This window comes from Pleurodeles waltl, chromosome 12 (genome assembly GCF_031143425.1).
Source record: "Pleurodeles waltl isolate 20211129_DDA chromosome 12, aPleWal1.hap1.20221129, whole genome shotgun sequence".
Lineage (NCBI taxonomy): Eukaryota > Metazoa > Chordata > Amphibia > Caudata > Salamandridae > Pleurodeles > Pleurodeles waltl.
In genome coordinates this window covers 537,911,723-537,927,575 of record NC_090451.1, presented here as the reverse complement: position 1 = coordinate 537,927,575, position 15,853 = coordinate 537,911,723, and the positions used below count along the sequence as shown (strand labels likewise).

Here is a 15,853-nt window from a genome sequence, read left to right as displayed (position 1 = left end):
CTGTAACACACAAACAAATACATCAGACAGAACTCTGCCTGAACTGTTCTGCGAGATCCTGCTGCGCAGAGGGAGGCTACGCTTGATTTTACAGCCTTTGACTTCTGCTGGATCCCCAGAGACATGCTGCCGGAATAGCACACTCCCAGACCCCAAGAGCTGCAGGTTTTTGCATTGTATAATCGCAGAGCTCTGTGAAATTACAGCTTCATTTGTACAAGGCCCTTGCCTAACCACATTACTAACCCAGAATCAGAAACAGGACCTGTTCGGCTACATGGTACTTACTGTCGTTATTACCTTGTGCTTAATGTTCCGGACGAAATCGGTTTCTTCCTTTCCATAACTGTCATGGGCCTTGGATGTGTATAAGGAGTGTGTGTAGGACTCACTGACCCCTTCTGATGCTGGACACAGCAGAAGGGAGCTGAGGATGCGAGCTCCTTAAACGAGGCAGCCTCCACCCCGCGTTTCTTTTGAAGCCACCATTTTTCCCACTGTTTTTCACAGGACGAGTAATAGGCATTAAACTTCTATTTTACGTTTTCCAAAATCACTTGCTTCATATAATTTTAGCATTTTTTCCTGCAAAGATATATGTGAGAACACTGTGAGTTATGTCACCTTGGGCATTGTTCATTGGCAGAGCTGGTAGGTGTGAATGAACCTGACATGCATGTAGAGTGGGTGCTCTGGCGATCGGATGGGGCTACGCAGGGAGCTCCGGGAAGCCTAGGGACCAACCCGGGAGGGTGGATGAGGATGAGTGCTCTGGAAGATCTCTAGGCCCAGCCTTGTGCAGCGCACGGAGGAACCAGTTGTGGTAAACTATTAACCAGTCATTGGCACAGGATTGTCATCCTGAGGACCAAAGGGAGAGTGTTTGAGAAGCACTGGATTCCCCTTGAGCGATTGTAGGTGTATCTTTCAAATCTGCATTGAGGATCCCGGCATTTGTGCACACCGCCCAAAAGGACACGTACACAGCAGAGAGTTTCAGTTGATCTTGGATTTAGGAGGTCAGACCCCACCACTTGAGACCTGCACCCTTGGAGTCTGCAGGTCACACTTACTTATTGATGTGTTTTATACAGAGTTCGTCTGTCGTCTTGCAGTTGCATCACAGAGCGTGAAAACCTAGCTTAAGCACACAACAGATCAGGCAACCTCTGGTTGGGAGTTGGGTCACTGGGTCTAGCGTAGTATAGGAGATAAATAGACTATACATTGCCTCTACACAGAGGTGGAATATTGTATACACTAATAGTTCAAATCAGAATCTTTCCACCACAAAAAGGTTGTAACAAATGTTTTTTAAGTAGCTACCTATACAAGAGACAGGCATTGTTTCCAAAGGTACAGAAAGCAATTGGGGTCTATCCAAAGCCTATTTACTATCCCTGTGCGTTAAAATGGTTCCATTCACCGGAGACATAAATAAACTGGTGATACTTTTGTTATTTTGAAACTTTTTGTAACAACGTATATAATTTTCAGATATTTTAATTCGTTGCACTGCAAAGGAATCTGAAACACTGGTTCTCCGTGAACCAGAGTTCCAGTAGAAGACAAATCCTCCTTTCTTGAAGATTATGCCTAATCTTTTAGGAGATTCATCACTGCTGATTAGAAAGTCTATTTAATATGCACAGAGAGGGGACATTTTGGATTTGCAGACCTGATAAGATCGGTTGGAGTCAATTGCACGATTACAGGAAATAATGCTTGTTCTGTGTGACATATCTTTTTATAATGGGGACAATATAGTATAACATATGTTGTACTGGCGAAAATATATATGTATTAAAAGATGGATGAAATATGCTCTAACACAGGGGTTCTTAAGCTTTTGGCTGCTGTGGACAGCTTATGATACAACACTGGAATGATGAGGCTCCTTCCTAAGCAATTTCAATAATTTGAAAACTCAAAAGAATATGCAAAACAAATTGTGATATATTTTATTTAATTCACAACCAAAAACAATATAAACAACAAATATTTTAGCTTTAATGGAAAGAATGGAGCCCTTCACTATTTGGTTTTATTGTTAAAAGACGAAGCGATATGCTACACTCTGACATATCACGTTGCCTTTTTTTAACTTAATGCATGCTCTTTTTTTGTCGATGCACTCCACTGCCTTGAGACTGTCAAATGTTCATACTAGATCCTGCCTGACGTTCTTGCGCTGCTTTCACGAATCAAGGTAGGAGTACGAGACCTTTTTAAAATTTTGAATTTGACATTTCACTGTCTATGTATATATACTTTATTAATTTTCTAAAATTATTTTCTAAACAGTTGCTGTTCCCTCTGAGTAGGCGCTGTGCACCCCCAATGGTTCGCAGACCACTGGTGAAGAACCACTGCTCTAGTAATTACATTTATGACTGACTATCTTGAAGACTAGTGTTTAATCCAACTTTCATTCAGATTTGGTAATCCTGGAAAAATCACCTTTCATTTGCTTGTCTGCCAAAATTGAGAGAGCTTCGAAAACAGATGTTACTAAGAGCTATATGAATAGTTACGCACAAAACGATGTATCTTGAAGATTACAGAGAGTCCCAGTTCCTTGTGAAGGAACGAATTGGTCTGAAGTGTAACCACAGTTTAGGCATTACGGTTCGTGTACTACACTGCGCTAGATTCTAGGTACCAACAGTGTTGATCATACACTCACTAGCACTTCCATCCAGACGGGATCCAACGCCATTTTACTGTAAATTATTTTGGAATGTTCTTAATTCGGCCAACTCTGGTGGGTGGGGGTCAAAGTCTCAAAACTAGCACAGAGCACATCCACATCTCCTGGGTAGTGCCCACCTTGCAGGGAAATACTCTATAAACGATCCTTCACACCTCTTGCCACGCGAGCTCTCAATCCTGTTTCATGTCCTTAGTCAAAGAAGTGATAATGTAGCACTATGGCGCAGTGGCGTAACAAAGGCCCCGCAGTGCCGCGGTGGGTGGCGAGCTCCAGGGGCCCTCCTCAGCACAATACCTTGATCTGAGGGCTCCTGGGTGAGTAGGGAGGGGGTCCCCTCCATGTACTTTGCAGGGTGGGGGAGGAGGTCTCAAGTTTCGTTACACTGCTGCTATGGCGTGTGTAAAGGTGGAGGCTAAGTCTCCTATTGAGCTTAACGTGTACTCCATGGAATCGCAGAATAGCCAGTGCTGAAAACGTATTGAGCGCTTCAGCGGATGCCCCTTAAAGGCCGGGCTGCGTGTTTTGGCAGTTTCCTAAAATGTTCAAAATTCAGAGCCAACCTCTGCGTAGTTTAGTGGCGTAACAAAGGCCCTCGGAACTAGCGCTTTGCATGGTGTGGGGGGGGGGGGGGGAGATGGGTGCGCTCCAGAGGGCCCCTCAGCACAGACAGGCGGCAAGCCCCTGACTGGGCCCGGGGGCCTCAGGGTACTTTACAGGGGGACCCGCTGAAGCTTCGTTACGCCACTGGTACTGTCCCGCTCACCACAGGTTCCTCGCTCCTCACTGCGCGGCGCCTTCCAGGAAAGGCCTGCTGAGTCAGCCTCTGCCGGGCCTGATAAGGCGCTTTGTGCGACTAGAGGCCCTCGAGCCAAGCGGCCTCACGGGGCTCCGCGAGGTCAGGACGTGCCAAGGGCGGGGCCTTGTCTCCGGGTATTCACGTTCGTGCGCCCCGAAGAACATGCACAACAAATTCTTCATAAAAAGCTAAAAATTCAACGTTTTCAATATCCCTTCAACCAACCTGCTGTTCCTATTAAAAGGCACATCGAGGTGAATCACTTAGCAGAGCCCGGCGACACATAGACGTTCATTCATTAATTTACTGTGTCCAGTAAAGATGTGTGTTATTCCTAGCTCGGGGCTCCTGGCTAGCTGGAAGCTGAGGAAGTAAAGTGGTGCAGAAGCTGAGTGCGGTGTCTCAGTCCTGTACTCCCGGCTGCAATACGTCAACGCAAGGAGTTAGTTGCACTCGGTGTCTGTAGGGATTCTCAGTACTAAAGCTGTTAGGGTGCACTGTGTACTAGAAAGGAGAGGGGTGCGCTAACCGCACTCGGCACTGGGACCGCAGAGGCGCGCTCCTGGCTAGCTTAGGAAGGAGAGTGCTGCACTGACTGTGTGCGCATTAGGACCCTGGGCTGCACTGTGTAATAGAGGGAGTGTGGTGCACTAGCTGTGTGCCGTGTGTCTCAGCATAAGCGCCCTGCTTTGCCAGAGATGTTCTAAGGCAAAGTGGGCAAATGCCAAGAGCCGCATCCTTTAGAAGTCTCCTGGGGAAAGTAAATGTGATCTCCCTCTCTCTCACCTCTGTCTTTCTCTATATATGAACCTCTCTTCCTCGCTCTGCCTACCTCTAGCCTACCTCTACATTTGTCTCTTTTTGCCCAGTGCCGCCTAGGGACTCTTGGAGTCCCCAAGAAGATATATGTTAGCTGTTTTTTTTTTTTTTTTTTTTTTGCGAAACCGGTCTTCAAAAGTTTGTTTGGCATCATGCAGGCTACAAGTAACACAAAAGTGGGTAAGAACATTTGATTTTGCTATGAACAGGGCCGCCAGATTTGTTCTAGCCCTAGGCCCCAAAAATCCTGAAGACAACACTGTGGGCTGCACTGTGTAATAGATGGACTGGGCTGCACTAGCTCCTTGTGGTGTCTCACCATTAGAACCCTGGGCTGCTCTGTGTAATATAAAGGAAAGGTGCGCAAGCTGTGCAATTGCAAGGAATGGTGTGCACTAACCGTGTGTGGTGTCCAGGCATTAGAACCCTGAGCTGCTCTGTGTAATATAAAAGAAAGGTGCACAAGCTGTGCTGTGCAAGCGCAAGGAATGGGGTGCACTAGCCGTGTGTGGTGTCCAGGCATTAGAACCCTGAGCTGCTCTGTGTAATATAAAGGAAAGGTGCGCAAGCTGTGCAATCGCAAGGAATGGGATGCACTAACCGTGTGTGGTGTCCAGGCATTAGAACCCTGAGCTGCTCTGTGTTATATAAAAGAAAGGTGCACAAGCTGTGCTGTGCAAGCGCAAGGAATGGGGTGCACTAGCCGTGTGTGGTGTCCAGGCATTAGAACCCTGAGGTGTTCTGTGTAATATAAAGGAAAGGGGCACAAGCTGTGCTGTGTAATAGCAAGGCATGGGGTGCACTAGCCTAGTGTGGTGTCCTGGCATTAGAACCCTGGGCTGCTCTGTGTAATATAAAAGAAAGGTGCACAAGCTGTGCTGTGCAAGCGCAAAGAATGGGGTGCACTAGCCGTGTGTGGTGTGCAGGCATTAGAACCCTCAGCTGCTCTGTGTACTATAAAGGAAAGGTGCGCAAGCTGTGCAAGCGCAAGGAATGGGGTGCACTAGCCGTGTGTGGTGTCCAGGCATTAGAACCCTGAGGTGTTCTGTGTAATATAAAGGAAAGGGGCACAAGCTGTGCTGTGTAATAGCAAGGCATGGGGTGCACTAGCCTAATGTGGTGTCCTGGCATTAGAACCCTGGGCTGCTCTGTGTAATATAAAAGAAAGGTGCACAAGCTGTGTAGTGCAAGCGCAAGGAATGGGGTGCACTAGCCGTGTGTGGTGTCCAGGCATTAGAACCTTGAAGTGTTCTGTGTAATATAAAGGAAAGGGGCACACGCTGTGCTGTGCAATAGCAAGGAATGGGGTGCACTAGCCTGTGAGGTGTCCGGATTTTAGAACCCCGGGCTGCACTGTGTAATAGAAGAAATGGGGTGCGTTAGCTGAGTGTCTCTGTGTAACAGAAGGAATGGGTAAGTTATCTGTATGTGGTGTCCAGGCATTAGAACCTGGGGCTGCTCTGTGTGATAGAAGGAATGTGGTGCACCAGCTGTGTGTTGTGTCCAGGCATTAGAACCCCTAGAAGGAATGGGGTGCGTAGCTGTGTGTGGTGTCCAGGCATTAGAACCCTGGGCTGCTCTGTGTACTAGTAGGAATGGGGTGCGTTTGCTGTGTGTGGTGCCCAGGCATTAGAACCCCTAGAAGGAATGGGGTGCGTTAGCTGTGTGTGGTGTCCAGGCATTAAAACCCCGGGCTGCACTGTGTATTAGAAGGAATGGGGTGCGTTTGCTGTGTGTGGTGCCCAGGCATTAGAACCCCTAGAAGGAATGGGGTGCGTTAGCTGTGTGTGGTGTCCAGGCATTAGAACCCCGGGCTGCACTGTGTATTAGAAGGAATGGGGTGCGTTTGAGGTGTGTGGTGTCCAGGCATTAGAACCCCTAGAAGGAATGGGGTGCGTTTGCTGTGTGAACCCCTAGAAGGAATGGGGTGCGTTAGCTGTGTGTGGTGTCCAGGCATTAGAACCCCGGGCTGCACTGTGTATTAGAAGGAATGGGGTGCGTTTGCTGTGTGTGTGTCCAGGCATTAGAACCCCTAGAAGGAATGGGGTGCGTTTGCTGTGTGAACCCCTAGAAGGAATGGGGTGCGTTAGCTGTGTGTGGTGTCCAGGCATTAGAACCCCGGGCTGCACTGTGTATTAGAAGGAATGGGGTGCGTTTGCTGTGTGTGGTGTCCAGGCATTAGAACCCCTAGAAGGAATGGGGTGCGTTAACTGTGTGTGGTGTCCAGGCATTAGAACCCCGGGCTGCACTGTGTATTAGAAGGAATGGGGTGCGTTTGCTGTGTGTGGTGTTCAGGCATTAGAACCCCTAGAAGGAATGGGGTGCGTTTGCTGTGTGTGGTGCCCAGGCATTAGAACCTCGGGCTGCACTGTGTAATAGAAGGAAGGGGGTGTGTTTGCTGTGTGTGGTGCCCAGGCATTAGAACCCCGGGCTGCACTGTGTATTAGAAGGAATGGGGTGCGTTTGCTGTGTGTGGTGTCCAGGCATTAGAACCCCTAGAAGGAATGGGGTGCGTTTGCTGTGTGTGGTGTCCAGGCATTAGAACTCTGGGCTGCTCTGTGTACTAGTAGGAATGGGGTGCGTTTGCTGTGTGTGGTGCCCAGGCATTAGAACCCCGGGCTGCACTGTGTAATAGAAGGAAGGGGAAGCACTAACTGTGTGGGGGTACTCTCAAGGGTATTCACCTTCACTGTAAGGGTGCACTGTGTATTAGGAAGGACTGTGGTACCCTGGTTGCGTGTGGACTGGATAAAAAGAAGCAATGAAGGCAAACTGCTCAAACTTACAACGCTTGCTAGTACAGCCGCATTGTACTTGTCACATGCACTGCCCGTTTGGCTCGCATCTGTGCCAGTTGTTCCACAGTACCCTCTGAATGAGCGCTGAGGGTACACTGAACATTCTCCGTGCACTGTGCCAGTACACACTACAGTAGCGCCATAGAACAGGGACGTCTTAAGGATTTTGTTGGGGGCCATCTTTGGCCAGGTCGCTGACAATGCACAGGCACACTCGTCCAAAATCAATTTTAACATTTAATATTCAGGAATAGTGATGTGTGTTTTCAATAATATAACAAAACAGAAGCTCACTGATGGTACCGCAAATAGTCTCTGTGACACCTTCCTATTTCTCCCATATCATGTTCTATTTTGATCTAAAAAAACTTTTTATGGATATTGCATGAAACATTAACTCAACATTGCTCTGCAAAATTCCCACATTGAAAATAAATTAAAGGTTAACGGTATTTAAAATAATCTGTTTAAGAATCATTCAAGATCATTAGGGCAAGACTCTCTACCGTACAGAGCTGTCTCTGTCAGCGGTCCCCCTCAAGGTTAAGTCCCTGGGCCAGTGCCCACTTTGCCCGTGCCTTAAAACGTGCCTGGGGCGGCTCCTCCGCAATGGCGATGGAGCGTCGCCCCACTCACTGGCTCAGAGCCAGCAGCTGAAAAATAAAACAATATTTTACTAAAGTTTTATTTTTCAGCTGCTGGCTGAGCCAGCATGTGGAAGGAGGGGCCGGGCCTAGGGAGGAGGACTGGAGTGCACTTAAGTGCGCATGTCAGTTTGGCCGGCCACCCTAGGCCGGCCAAGCTGACATGCACACTTAGGTTTCTCCAACTCGGCTATGTTGCACAGCCGAGTTGGAGAAACAGCGCAGACTCCAGAGCACTGTCTGTGCGGCAGACCAAGCGGCTCATATCAGTCCTGACACTGTTTTCATGCTACGTATAGCATGAGAGCAGCGCCAGGATTGCGTGGGGAGCCTGTGTTGGTGGGGCAGGGACTGCTGTGTCACCAACACCACCGGGTGGGAAGAGGAGCGAGGCAGCCCGTGGCGGTGGACAGGTAAATTTTTTTAATTTCATTTTTTATTTTATTGTCCCCAAGCCAGCCCCTTGAGATTTGTGGCAGCCACCTCTGAAAACGTCTCTGCCATAGAAGGTGGAAGACCTAAAACACCGCATCCAAACTCCTCACATGTCCTCAAGATTCCACTATGCTTTCAGAGCTGAGAATTGGGAACTATGCTTTAGAGTCCCTACCATTCAGTCTTTGGCCTCTCAGGGCACCCTCTCACAGAGAGGGACCTGTGTCAAGAGCACATTATAATTGTACGAGTGACTTGTTGTTCTACAGTATGAATACAATTTATCACCTACTAGGCAATCTACCTATTCCAATCTTGCAACATAAAGGACAAACTAAAAATTACTATGAAAGTAGGAGGAGCAAATCCCTGCTCCACTCTAAAGCCCCCAAATAGATTCTCGCAATCGGTCGCCACCCAAGAGGCTTACAAAAACATTCTATTTCTTCTGCTGATCAATTAAGGAGAAGAGCATGAGGACTAATGACGCAAAGGGGTGCAATGCGCTGCAAAGCAGTGCGGAAAATAGTACTGATCAACTTTTGTGGCTGGAGGATTTTTGCGCCGGAAGTTAACGTGAGCACAGAGCTAAACAGCAATGCTGGACATAGTGTAAAACAAGATCTTCAGTGCACAGACATGATGAGCCACGGACACTCCAAACACCCCAAGTCTGAACCAAGTCAGATCAACGAATGTCATGAAAGCAGCACAGCCTCTTTCTGAGTGCAGCCCTAGAGCCAAGTGAACAACGGCGTACAATGAGCAAAAGGAAAGCCATGTGATATTAACCTGCACAGTACAGGCAATTTTCACAAAAAACACACATTTCGTGATTTTCCCTTGGGTGGTTGCATGCATAGTCTTCTACTTGATTGTGTTCTTTGAGCTCAAAACTTACACACGACACTTCTAACTCCCCTTTGTGTGGTGCTGCAACCTTAAGGACTCTGTCAATATGTGAGGGATGTCCTTCCCACTGTATTACAATGTCATAACTTATAATGCACTTGTAATATGGCTGAAGGAACGTAAACCACGTGCGTGACAAAACATCCAGTCTGCCATAGTCTAAGTAAGGCCTTAGGGCGTGTTTAACATCACGCTAACACTCAATTTTTCAAGCGATCATGGATGATGACAACATTGGCACTTAACACATAGTAAACAAGGTTCAGCTGTCTTGTAATAACCTACTGACGTCTCCTCCCTGTTCCTTTGCACTTCTCTCACATCTCTGACAGTCAACCCACTTCCTACTTAGATCTTCTTCTCTCCTAGACCTTTCAGCCTTTTAGAGCCGTCCTGTTCTAGGTCGTTCCTTTCTAAACTCTGTTCCCATCCAGATCTTACCCCAAGAGGTCAATTCCTATAAAGACCATCCTACAAACGATTCCTTTCCCGATCACTGCCCTTTCGCACCACCCATTTTTTACTGCTCTATGCTAGATCACCCCAAAACATGCTATTTCTCAAACCCTTTTATTGCCCACTCGTCCTTCCTTACAAACGCCTTCCCCTAAAGGGATCCTCCTCATCATGACTATTCCATAATACGATAACGTTAGGGTTTAATCTTACTTCTGGAATAAATGTAAAATATATAGAAGCCATTAAAAATGTAGGTTTTACAAGTTCTCTTTCAATCCAAAGTATACAAATGTTTCTCAAAATAACATTCCTTACTGTAAAACACTTATATCCTCCCAGAAAGGGAAACGTGACTGCATGTTATAATTAAAAACCTTGTCAAAAAGGTTTTTAATCGTGTCTTAAAAAGGGCAATTGAACCTAGTTTAATATGGGCCCTGACAGCGCTTTACATTCATGTGGAAAGCATCTCCCAGCGGTCTCGGTTACATGCAGGGATCTCCTGTGGCAGACGTGAACATTTCCCAGCAGGGTCAACCGGTCTGCAATGTAAACAAGGGGCCCCGTGTGACGAGACATCATTAATGCATGAAAGTTCAAGGAGTGGCTGACTAGTAATTTGTCGCCACAGTGATGTTCTATTCAGACCTCTCCAGCAAATGCCATGTTTGCGTTAAACTACATTATTTATAAGCCGTCTTCTCAGCCACCGCACTGAGGAACTGTTTCCCTGCTATGGGCGGGGAGTGGCAGACGTGGATTGATGGCTATGAATGTCCCTTGCCGTTTGTGCATCATTAGTGGCTTCACCTTGGTAGGGTGGTGGCCTCTGGAAGTCGTTATAACCGGAAGTGGTCCTGTGGTATACGACCTAGGGGGCAGAATAAGACCTTTTAAAAATAGTCTGGCACCTGGTAGCCCCCCTTTTGTCCCCTGATGTGCTGAAATACGAAGATCCGCTGACTGAATTTTGACACCTACCCATCCCAACATGGCCTACTATAGCCAAATAATGGCACAGATTTTTAAGGGCACTAGTTTGCCCAGTTGGGTGCCTCCTTCGGGAGAAGCCTTTCAGGGGTGAGGCTGGTTGGGTGTGGGGCTGGCCTGTTGGTGGCCCTGCACTTCTAGCCCTACCTCGGGTACCCCGATGATAATGGGGGTGTGACCAAGAGTCACGGGTTACCCCAGCAGGGACCAGTGCGCTATGTGGTCTATGGAGCTGTCAAAAATGTTTGATGTGTCACTTTATCTCACCTGGTCTTTCTGTACTTTGCTGTCCCCGAATGGGGATGTAAATAGGATATATGCAATTTTGTGTTCAGGTTTGCTGTGCATTTTGGACTGTGTAATGTTAATGGTTGCAGTGGCTGTTATACCACCTTGTTTCTGGGGAAGTACATTTTCTACATTCTAACCCAATGAAGTTGAGTCTGTTGCCTTTATGGGGGAAGAGCAGACCGCACAGTTGGAAAGGGTGGTAGACCCCCATCACCACTGCACGAGTGAGCGCATTATAAGTGGACTCTGAGGCCTGATCATCTCAGCCGTCTACACTTTTAGTTTCTACATTCCTTTATTAAACCAGATTAGCACAGAAGAACACATACAATGACAAATTATCTGATACACAAAATCTGGGAGAAGGTAGGCTCAAAACATTGGTGGGCGGGGAGAGAAGCAGACAGAGGAGTGAGTGGTGTTGTGTCCAAGGGGGGCTTATACATGTAAGGAAGGGTGAAGCGCTGATGGTCACATGTTCGAAGGGGAGGGCAGGGGAGAGCTCAGAGGCTCACCAAGATAAGTGGGTCACTCATATTTAAGGGGTGAAAAGTGGTAATGGCAGGTCACATGTCCAAGGGACGTGAAAGCATACCTACCAATTTACAAATGAATTTCAACGTGTGAGGCAGGGTGGGGCTGTTGCCGATGTCCAAGGGTGTTTTCACACCTCATAATGGACATAAGCTGCTTACTGCTTCGGAAATCGAGCTAGAATCCACTGGTTACAGTAGTTTTCAGCTCAATTTCCCTGCCACTGTGTGAATTTGGCTCCTCGCCAGGCGACCGTGTGAAGGGAGCCAAAATCATGTGAAACATGGTGGCACCATGTGAGTTGGTAGGTTTGTGAAAGGAGGGAAGCTCCTGTACCTAAATGAGGGATGGTGAAGGGGGAGCTCATATGTCTAGAGGCAGGATTAGGAGGGAATTTCATATATGTCAAAAAAGAAAGCAATAGAGGAAGTTCATGCGACCAAGAGAAAGGGGAGGCTCGGATTGCTCATAAAAATTGATTATTTTTTTTGTATCACTTGTGTTTCTAAGTGCTGTGATTAACAGGTGTTACTATTAAATCATTGAATGATACTTAATTTACTGACCTTGACAGGTTGGAATGGTGAGAAGGCTTCGTTGGTGGTTGAGACTTGTAACCTACCCATTATTGCATACTTCATCTCTGAGCATTTATGTGGAATTTGGTCATTTCATAGGTCCAAAGAAAGGGAAGGAGGAGGATGGATATAATTAAAGGAAAGGGAGGAGTTTTGTATGTTCAAGGGAGGAGGAGGAGGCAGGGAGAGTCTTTGTCCATGCAGGAGTGGGACGAGAGGCTTGTATATGACCAGTAGAAGGTGCGAGGAAGGAAGATTTTGGGCCTGATTTGAGGTTTGACAGATGAGGTTATTCTGTCACAAACGTGATGGATTTCCTATCCACCTATTACAAATGCATTATATCCTATTGTGCTTGTAATAAGGCGGACAGGAGATCAGTTACATGTTCACAGAGTGCTGTCAGTCAAACTCTAAATCAGGCATTTTATATCCAAAGGAGGACAGGTGCCAGTAGAGCACCTGTGTCCAAAAGCTAGCTCTTCGAGACGTCCAAAAGAAGTACGGATGAAAGCAGGGAAAAGGAGGAGCTCATATTTTAAAGAAGAGTATGCAGGGTGTGCTCATAGGTCCAATGCAAGGGGCAAGACAGTATCTCAGATGTGGCAGGAAGGGCAAGCAAGATCAGATCTCGTGCTGAAGTGAATTCATAAGAGAGGCTTGGGAGCTCATATGCAGATGGTAGTGATCACAAAGGAGGAAACTGGTTGTTAAAAGAATGATACCAATTCAGAAGGGAGGTTCAAATTTCCATCAGATTGTTTCAGATAGAAGATACATTCGTATTTCCAAATAACTGTCAGTAGAGGAAGCCTAATTTGGAGGAGGAGCTAATATACCCATTGAACTGTACATAGGGATCAGAGAAGGATGAGGTGCCCCCATAACAGGAGAGATCTGTAAATGAGTCTGATCTCCATGTCCTAACTCTGATGGAAGCTGCTTTACCACACCCCACTCCCTGGGAACGAGGACTGGTATCCCCCACGCACATCATGAGTTTCATAAAGCAGAAAATACCCACATCCACGAAAGACTCACGTTCTAAGGAGCCCTGACGGGCTGGGACGTTACACCGGTCTTTCATTTGCCACTTTACTGCTCTTGGGATGTCTGCATAAAAAATAACAGAAAAGACAGTTAGAACTCGGGTATAATATGGCATACAAGCAAAAAGGCCCATAAGAGCTGGATCTTTTGAAAGTACGAGGGCGTTAAATTCACAGAATAAAGTCACAAGGTAACTAGATTTTGCATATTAAATCATGTGAGACACAGATGCAACCAATGAATAACAGTGATACAAGGAAAATGGTTGTTTACAATTAAGACTGAAGAGACGTACAATGTTAGGACAGATTAACAAAGGGGGTTAGCTACTAATGGTTGCGTAGGTGCTGCCTTGGTGTTGTGCAAGCAGAAGTAGTAATACAGTTGTTTATTAATAGAATGGCCTTTTAAACAATAACACAATATTTCATATACATTCATTCGTTATAAACAATAAAAATTTGCAAAGCAATTACACTACTAAAAAATCTAAACACCGCACAAATCACATCTAATAACTGTATTGCCAATAAAATCCTTATTGCATCCATATGGGCATAAATCTTGTATTTAATTAAAACAGTTTTTAACAGATGACACTTTAAAGATAGAATATTTGAACATCAGATATATGGCAAACTGGTACAAGCATCCTGAGACCGCAACTACAATTCCTCATGCAATCTAAAACTGATTTTACTCCATTCCAACAAACATATGAACGGTTGAGCCCTATTTCAAATTGTATTAATTCATTTCGTATTACTGGGTTTGGTAATTGCATAAAATAGACGCACTGTTAAATACTGTCCTGTCCTCTCAGATAATAGGTAGAGTTCTTTAAAGCGAGGAAACTAAGATCCCTGGTCCTTTACTCCACAAACCTCTTTCGTTATATTCCTTTAATGTTGATGTAGCTGGCCATCAAACACAGTTAGTTTCTTAACATCCTTGTCCACCCTATTTCATTACTAATTATTTAATTTATACAATAGCTAGACACTTTGAATTTGAGGGAGTTAACTGTTTACGCCAAGATCATAGAGTAAGGGTCATCATGATACAATTTTAGGACTCCAAATTGACTTCCACCTTTATGGCTTGTACCATTGCACAATTGGGCAATTTAACACTAAAGACCTCATAAGACACATGAACCCTGTTGACCCCTGTGCCAGCCACAGGTTACAACACTTTGGCTTTGGAAAGCAAGTCAGTCTCGTGTTTGGGTTCTCGATAATAAGACCAAAGCTGTCAAACAAAGCCTCTCTGTGTCCCAAGATGTTCAGAATAGCACAGCGGATGACTGATCCATGTGGTGAGCAAGGTGGTTCATTCAGACCAAAATCAAATGATGCCTTTTTATGTTACCAAACTGTACACATTTGAAGGAATTTGTGGTGCATTTACGTTTACTTCAGTTTAATTCTGAACACTCTCTTCCCGATGATAGTCGAAGAATTTTTTAAACTATCCATTTCAAATTTGGTGCTGGGGATCAACTAAGTAAAATAGTTGATTCTTTAATAATATTGACAAATTGTCAAACTTTTGTCACTCCATCCGTTATCAGACGGAGACCAAAGAGCTCCAAGATAAAAATGGAACCGCTCCTTTTCATTAACCGACGAGACGTTTTTACCCTTTTCTGATTACCCTACTCTTCCTGACCCTGCATATTCTAAGACACACAGGGCCTCTCAGTTTCTCAAATTAATAAGGAAGAGGGAGATTTAAAAAAGTAATACATGCATTTAAGGTGGACTTCTCCGTTTGGCGCACTCACAATATTTCTTGGGTCGTCCAAATGCAGACACCCAGAGGGTGCAAGACCTGTGTTCAAACAGTATGTGACAATGGAAAAGGGCGCAGAGGAAACTTCACAAAGAGGCTTGCGAGTACCCCATCTATTTAGATACTATCAGGCGCCACGCCTACAGTCTTGCAGGAATGGTCCCACAGAGAGACAATAAAAGAGTGGTGATACATTGATCACACGCTTTCGGACAGATCAGTGTAGGGCCTTGCATGGTTTCATGGACGACAGAGAGAAACAATTCTTCATATCTTTCCTGTGGCGAAAACCAGCTTATAGTGGGATGAAAAGGGCGTCATGAGGAGTCTTCCCTCCTAGGCATCGCCCTTCACTCCCATGTTTGGGAAATACCAATTTTCCTCAGGATTATATAGCCAAGATTTTTGACCTTGGTGACAGGTCATTGGTTAACCATCTTATAGAGGAATTTGGCCTCTGAGAGGAAGAAAGATTCTGTTATTTACAAGTGTGCTATTTGGTAATGAAACCTAAGGTTAGAGGGGACACATGTTCATTGAAATTCTTTGAGAAACTGCTGATTCACGAACAATAACATTTATTTTCAAGATCTTCATACAACTAAGGAGCTGAGAGGGTTTGCCTTCCCTGAAAAGGATGAAAGAAACAACTGGACTTCACTAAAGACAAAGACCAATGGGGACGCATACTGCTGACACAAAATAATTTTGCTCAATATGCTTAGGGGAAGAAATACTATATAAAGTAATAAATATGGCTGATATTACACATCAGTTTGTTTACAGAGATTTGATAATACGAGGTCAAACGTAATGGAGAGGTTGTGGTGAATTAGGAACGCTAACCTACACACATTCTATGGGCCTGCCTAGATTTAACTCTACACTGGTGGAAGGTATTGGAGGAATATGCTCCATTAGTGGAGCAGACCTGGCTAGTTGCCCTTTGGCGATTATAAAAGTGGCCTTCTCAGAACGTGTGCACGGCTACAAGGCATTAAGAGGAAAACGATTTCCTTCTTATTACTTGCGGCCACCAT

The 15,853-nt window shown here is 45.6% G+C and overlaps 1 protein-coding gene across 1 annotated transcript in view; it reads right to left on the bottom strand.

Moving 5' to 3' along the window:
* The window catches only part of PARD6A (par-6 family cell polarity regulator alpha), a 185,937-nt gene that overhangs the window by 53,664 nt on the left and 116,420 nt on the right, over nt 1-15,853 (bottom strand). Inside the window, exon 3 of the mRNA XM_069217560.1 lies at nt 13,011-13,082. Coding sequence (XP_069073661.1) covers nt 13,011-13,082 — 72 coding nt within the window. The remainder of the gene's footprint in view (nt 1-13,010; nt 13,083-15,853) is intronic.